Raw genomic sequence first — 7072 nt, 5'->3', positions numbered from 1 at the left:
TTCAATATACTTTTGATTCATACAAGCCTAAAATTCCAAGGCTGTCTTCCTTAAATTCTAAACACATTTTAGCCTTCAAAGAGTGAAAGTGGGAGTGCAAATTGATATGATCTTTCTAGGAAGCAATTTGACAATAGACATTAAGAGCCTTAAATGAAGTCCTATGCTTTTACTCAGTATTTCACTTCTAAGAACTTACCTGCACAAAAGAATTAGAACTGCTGACCCACTGATATTCAAAAATGGATTATGTACAAAGAGACTCAATTCATGGAAAAGAGGTTAAAAACTGGAAATAATCTAAACAGTCAACAATCAGGGAATTATTCATTTATGAAACACTCATATAATCTATGTTTCTGCAGTTATGTAATGACGGGTGCCTGGAGTTTTAGCTACATGAGAAACTTTCATGATACAATATTAAATAGAAAAATAATTCTATTCTAAGAATGCTAAATAGAAAATGTAGGAAACAGAACTACACACACTGTATAGCCTCAAGTATAACACACATACGCAGACACCCACAGATACATATATTGGAGGAAATGCATCAAAATTTTCTGAGTGATGGAATTATGGGTAATTTTTTTCTTCATGTCCACATTTTCCAATCTTCAACAATGAGCATGCCTTGCTTTTATGATCATTAATTGAAATAAAAGGTGCACCTGAAAATAGGAAGTAGTGTAAAAGTTCACCACAAAGCAAATTATTGATGACAAAGTACTCCTTTTTATTAAATTATAAAACTAACATCTGTCAAAACACACACTTTTGGAAATAACACAGGAATCTTTCTTGAGTATTTGCTTTTGTGGAGCATATGGTTTTAAACAAACAGACAAAAAGTTTCAATACCAATTTCTTGGTCTTTGAGCTATTTAGCATTAATAGCCAAACTACCAAGTATATCTATTATATATACAGTCAATTTATGGAAAAATATTATAAAGACAAATGCCTTGAAAAGATGACAACAGTGCAAAGAAAACCATTAGGTATTAAACTGGTATAAAACTTTAGTTGAAACAGTTTTTAGTCCATTATGGCTTTGCATAAAGCTTTGGAGAAAGAAAATTTAAGACATTTCTCATGAAAGGCACTTAGAAAGTTGTAATAAAATACTTCTTTGAATGTAGTTTCGAGTCCAACAGTGTTTTTCATTCTTTTTTTTCACATTCTGCCTCAACTGAAACAGGCAGCTATTAATGAAGAAAAATAGTTATCACTTCTTAATATACATGTTAAAAATACAGAAGAATTAATACAGATTTTGGTCCACTGAAGCAGGTAACAGTGTCAGACTATGAGTGTCTCTTAATTCCGAGCAAAAAGACAAACTCCCTTAGCCCAGTCTCACAAACAGTCTTCAGTTCTTAATTTGTACTGCCTGTCCCCCAGGTTTCCCATGAGAACAGGACCTCAGGCCCCACCACATCTCCACAGTGCATTTTAACTTCAAAAGAGCCATCCAGTTGGATACCCATTAACAACTTGGCAGGAATGTTATTCTAACACGGTGGTAGGTGGGCACAGAGGAGATCTATAATTCCGTGTCCCGATATCGGGAAGGCTGACCATAATACCCGCGCTTTGAATGTTCTGACAGCTGCTGGCGATATTCTTCCTCCTCGATGTCGCTGCCATAACTTCCTCTGGTGTCCTGATAGAGCCTGGAAGGAGCTTTCTGTGGCTCAGGGAGTCTGGAACTAAGAAAGCAGGAGTATTAAATTGCATTCCAAGCATACCGTGTCCTCCGGTTGCCTTTGAGGTGTGCCAAAGAGCACAGGAGGCCACCACCCAAGGCAGATCACTCTCAGCCCCACTCCAGGTTCACACTCGGTGGGGGTGTGGACAGGAGGGTGGACCCACAGCCAACGCCAACCTGGGCAGTAGGTGAGGAAGCTGACCAGGTGCTCCTTGACCTAAGAATTCCCACCGACCTAGGTGGTCAGGGATGGGGCAGCTGGGCAATAAGTTCCTGGCTGCAGCCTCTCCCACCCGAGTGAGTTCTCTGCCAGTTTCAGTCAGCTCCTGTCTGTTGTCAAGGGCAACCTGATCAACTGTGTTTCCCTTGAAGTAGTAAAGAAGAAATTTGCTTCTAGTTTTCTATTGCTGTAAAACTACACTCTAACTTCCAGGGAGAAAGGCTGCAGGAAAATGACATTTTTTTTTTTTTCCTATTCTCAGAAGCAGGAAATGAACAAACATAAAACTTCAAAAGATGACAGTGATAATTCCTAGCATTTATGTGGCATTTTAAATATGAGGCATTTTACTAAAATTGACCAAGTGGTCATCACAATTCCCTTCAGACCACAGTTCAGTATAAGTGTCCAGATTCTGCTAGATAATGCAAAGGAATTAAGGAGCTTGGCTAAGAGCCAGTAAACATTAGTGACAAAGTCAGGAATTTTATTCATGTGCTTTTCTAACACAATTTAACATAATTGAGTTCTAATATTAAATGGCAATGATTATACTGTAAGAGTTTCAGCACACAAGCAAAATTAGCATCCAATTTCTGACTCAGTAATTTCTACAATTAAATTTGACTGCCTGAGGTAAACGGTTGACCAGGAAAAAAAATCCGCTTGTTGCTCTGAAATCTGGATGAAGAAGATTCATTCTTGAGGGCCCCAGTCCCAGAGAAGCCCCCTCTGTCCTATTTGAAGCTTTGGACCTATACCTGCCAGGCAGCCTTACCTCATGTGCTGGGGCAGGCCAGAATCTGGTTTATGTGTTTTCATTGGGACTGCATAGATATCAGGATGCTTCTGCGCAATTTCAATCTGCAGTGAAAAAAAGAAGAGGAAGAAAATAACTATTGGAGTTTGTGGGTGGGTTCCTGCTGGTCCCACACCTTCCCACATGTACTTCTTTTCCACTGTCATTTCAAGAAGAGGAAAAATGGAAGTAACGGTCTAGTTTCCATGGTTGTGTGGTGCCTACTGACATATGCCAGACAGGAAAAAGCAGCAGTTCAGAAGCATTGCCATTGTAGAGACAGATGTGAGTGAAGAAAACTCCCATATCCACTGGACAGAAGATGCTCCATGAACCTTTACTCAAATTATTTTCATTTAACTTTTGAAGAAGTTTATGTCTACATGGTACTAAAGTTCAAACACTACGTTAAAAACTAGGCTTTATGGGCCTTTCAACTTCAGCACCCTGTTTGCTCGTTTTCTATAGCAAATATGGAAGCAAACTGAAACTCAGTTACCAAACCAACCAACATAACAAATGTTAAAAAAAAAAAAAAATCACTCTGAGAGGTACTGACTCATCGCACTTGCCCACTCCAGAACTGGACATATAGTTCTGAAGTACTAAGAGCAGAATCTTATTTACCTATATTGTTGAACTTTCTTAAGGGGAAGAAAAGAGGATGCAATGACACCAATCTGGAGATGACACAAAACACAGGGTCCACCTTTGGAGACATATGTACAAACATTCCTTTTATGTTTGCAGCAGTGGAAAAAGGAGTGTGAATCATTATACTGTAGTCAAATGTTTTTAAACCTCTTGTCTATCTACCAAGAGAATCTAGCGGTTTAAAAATAATTACCCTTGCATTCTGTGCTTCTTGGAGCTCTTGCATTCTCTGTAACCTTGCCTTGTGATCCATCTTCTCAAATATTTTGACTTTGCCCAGAACAGATTTGGATGCATTCTCTTGTTCTTCACTGCCCTCTCCCACCTCCTCACTCTCTGAGGGTGGGATGGGAGTGGAGGGCTTCAGTATAGATCGTCCAAAGGAAGGCTTTGCTGCAACAGGAGGAGGATAACCTTTGGTGGATGCTATGGAAATTTCTGAAGGGTTTGACTTGCATTCGTAGGATTTGGGAAAGTCAGGGGGTTCTTCTCTGTTTTGGGTTTTGGCCTGCAGAAAGCAATGACAATTATTTTTACCTTGGGTTTTCAGTTTATTTTCAAATCTTTATTAGTAATTTAATACACTCCATTTCCTGATCAGTTTCCATACATGGTCAGCAGCTATAAATACCATCCAATAAGATACAGCAGTGGCTGGGCACGCTGAGCCCTACCGCCCTTCCTAGGAAGAATATTAAGAATGCTAGGAGGCCAACAGAGTATTGGGGAAGTTCTGGGGGCACTGGAATTGCTAAACGTAGATCAGACCTTGAATAACTTCATACTAGAGGAGATCAGAACTTTGGCAAGGACCTCAGAACAAGACAGGTCTCAGGACTGGAGGAGTCATCTCCTGAGTTCACACCAGAGGGGAGGCCTGTGCCCAGCTGGAGGTAAATAAATCTGGGAGCGGGGGTGACAACACACCATGCTGATGACACACATCTCCTTCTTGCACTTCGATTCTAGATACGCTTATAAATTTTCATGATTGAGTAAAACAGAGAAATTTGATTGGGTAATAAGGAAAAATCTATAGCCATAGCTTTGACTCAGAAAGGGGATAAAGAATCATATGAGAGATGCCCATGCATCCTTACATTGATTTTGATCTAGATAATGATTTATTGAAAAAACAATAAATTTAAACTGCTCTTATATTGAGAGGCACTGTATACAATGGTAGGGATTGCCTTCTTCAGCAAATAGCTAGTAAGGATTTTCTGGTGCATCTCAATCAGACTATGGACAGAAAACTTCAATTAGGCAGAAAAAGAAAAACAGATTTTTTGAAATTGGTGATTCTGGGCATATAGTATTTGTCAAACTTTTATTCTTTATACAAAAAAATTAATAAATGAAATGAAGGCTAACAGAACTAATTTGTAAACTTTCCTAAAACTGCCTATCCCAACTATTTTTTTCTCCCTTCCCTAATTTTTGGTTTCACCTCAACAGGTCAAAAGTCAGGTTTTACCAGAGAACGCCGAGTTAAATCCCACCCCACCTCATGGTGCATGCTCCTCCCCTGCTCTCCAGAGGCAGGGGGACCTTGGGCACCTGCCTCTTCTTCCTTCCCGTCCTGGGTCTCCCAGCCACGTACCTTGGGCGGCTCTGGCTTGAATGCTGGGGGTGGGCTATTGTCCCTAAGTTGATCTCTGCTAGCAGCCCTCCTCATCTGAGCTCGTGGCTCTGGGCTGGGCTTCCTTATGCTCTACAAGATATAAAGGTTCATTTAAAACAAGAACATCTGAGCAGAGAGAAAAAAGGACTCATCTGCTTCACTGAAGTTCTGCTAACTTGCTTAGTTCAAAAGTTGAGGAACTGGCTCAGTGCTTCTTTACTGAAAAGGCAGATACCAGGCATAGTCTCAGGAACAAATGCTAAAGACAAATTTTTAAAACTGGCTGCACCTGTATCCAAGATAGTACTCTCTTTTAAAGGATAAAAAAAAAAGTCCTTCTAAAGTCTAAACTCTCTGTATTGCAAACATTCAAAAGTTCATTTATTCCTTACAACTTGTCCAGTGGTATACACTACAGGCTTTGGTTTTTTTTTTGTTTTTGGCATACTGGTCTTTCCCCGCTTCAATTTGAATTTTTTTTTTTTTTTGGTACTTCTATTTCATCAAGAACAAAATCATTCACTTATGAGATAAACTGCTAAAGGGAAGTTCATAGTATTGATTATCCAAATACATGGATACGTGTTTACAAAGATCATTATTCCAAAATTCTCTGATGTACAATTAACAACTGCTCTCGTCCTAAATTAGCGCCTGGCGAGGTGATTTCTAGGCTCACGTAAGTGGTCTATTAACTGGCCAGTGGATGCGTACATACGATCAGTTAAATTTTGATCACAAGCGCAATTTAAAAGTTGAAATAAAAGAGAAGGAAACTGATGGGGAAACACTCAGGAGTGATGGCAAGATTAGAAAGGTTAAAGGTAAGTGGGGAGAGAAATAAAGCAACACCAAAGAATACAGAGAGAGCTCTAATCAAAGGTTACAAGTAAATACAGCAATATCATATTTAAAACGGAATGTTCCACTTGTAATTTAGGCAGTGGCACATATGGCCACTCAGTTTACCCACAATGCCCACAGGCACCGGGGTGATAAGAAGCGATTACTCCACTTCTCCCAGTGCTTGTTTTCCTGCCCCACTTTCCCATGAGCCTCAACCACAGTCACAGAGTCATGGATGCAGAGAGAGAGATGCCCTAGAAGTCATTTGCTCCAACCCTTGGGAACACCTGCCGCAGCACCTTGAACGCACAGTTGTCCAGAAGAAAGAGAGTTGCACACCAGACTCTCCTCTGCCTGCCCTCTCAGCCGTGCCGCCCGTGGCCTGCCTCGCCTCACCTCCTCGTGCTGCACCGGCTCAGAGGAGCGGGTGATGGAAGACACCAGCGGCTCCTCGGCTGGCTCATCCAGCTCATTGTCAGTGTAGGCGCCTCCTTCACCGTCGGTGTCTTCAAAGTCACTGATGAGGCGGCTGTCGCAACTCAGATAGTCTGCACCCATGGCAGTTAGGTAGGACATACGGTCTTCGGAGTCATCTTCCATCCCTTCCATCTAGAGGAATTTGTTTTGAAGGGTCAGTGGGATCTGATATGGCTCCTGGGAGTGGGGACTCAAGAAAACTCCCAAGGGCTCAGCCAAGCAACAACTGATACCTGAAATGTGCTAGACCGGGAATGCACTTTATTTTCCTGAAATCACTTGGCTTTAAATGAATACACTAATTTTTGTGCAGACTCCAATTAGGAACACTGTACCCTTTCCTTGCTACCATCCATCCTCAGATTGTTATGCTTTCCTTCCACAATCTGACTCTTTTCCAGCTTTTTCTCCTGGTACTTGCTTCCTCGTAATAAATGAACACTGCCGTGTCTTGTCCAGCTTATTCTCGCCATGGAGGTTAGCACAAAGTCAACCAGCTGTAGGTATTCAGTCAATTTCACATAAACTGACTATACATCTGGATCCCAAAAAGGAAGGCTATCACGCAACAATCTAATTAAGTCAGTTGCACAATAAAGTCTCACAAGCTATCTCGATTTAGTAGCATGAGTACAGGATACTAGCAACAAAGACTCCTAGAATTAAAGGGACCACAGCAAGTTATAAAATCTCTCTCCCTCCCTGCAACAGAGCTATGTATAAAACTGAATCAACTCA

General features: G+C 40.8%; 1 protein-coding gene across 8 annotated transcripts in view; it reads right to left on the bottom strand.

Moving 5' to 3' along the window:
- Nucleotides 1–715: 715 nt before the first annotated feature.
- TJP2 (tight junction protein 2) overlaps nucleotides 716–7072 on the bottom strand; it is a 129566-nt gene continuing 123209 nt past the window's right edge. For 6 of the 8 annotated variants that reach the window (XM_077148370.1, XM_077148369.1, XM_077148367.1 and 3 more), the window contains 5 exons: nucleotides 6254–6466; nucleotides 4991–5101; nucleotides 3581–3895; nucleotides 2713–2798; nucleotides 716–1715 (listed from right to left, as the gene is read on the bottom strand). In XM_077148370.1, the coding sequence (XP_077004485.1) occupies nucleotides 1550–1715; nucleotides 2713–2798; nucleotides 3581–3895; nucleotides 4991–5101; nucleotides 6254–6466 (891 nt within the window). In that variant the 3' untranslated portion in view covers nucleotides 716–1549. The remainder of the gene's footprint in view (nucleotides 1716–2712; nucleotides 2799–3580; nucleotides 3896–4990; nucleotides 5102–6253; nucleotides 6467–7072) is intronic. The other 2 variants (XM_077148366.1, XM_077148372.1) reach the window with 1 other exon arrangement.

The sequence above is a fragment of the Tamandua tetradactyla genome, chromosome 2 (assembly GCF_023851605.1).
Source record: "Tamandua tetradactyla isolate mTamTet1 chromosome 2, mTamTet1.pri, whole genome shotgun sequence".
Lineage (NCBI taxonomy): Eukaryota > Metazoa > Chordata > Mammalia > Pilosa > Myrmecophagidae > Tamandua > Tamandua tetradactyla.
Note: the sequence above shows the minus strand (reverse complement) of the source record. Positions and strands in the feature narration are given on the sequence as shown.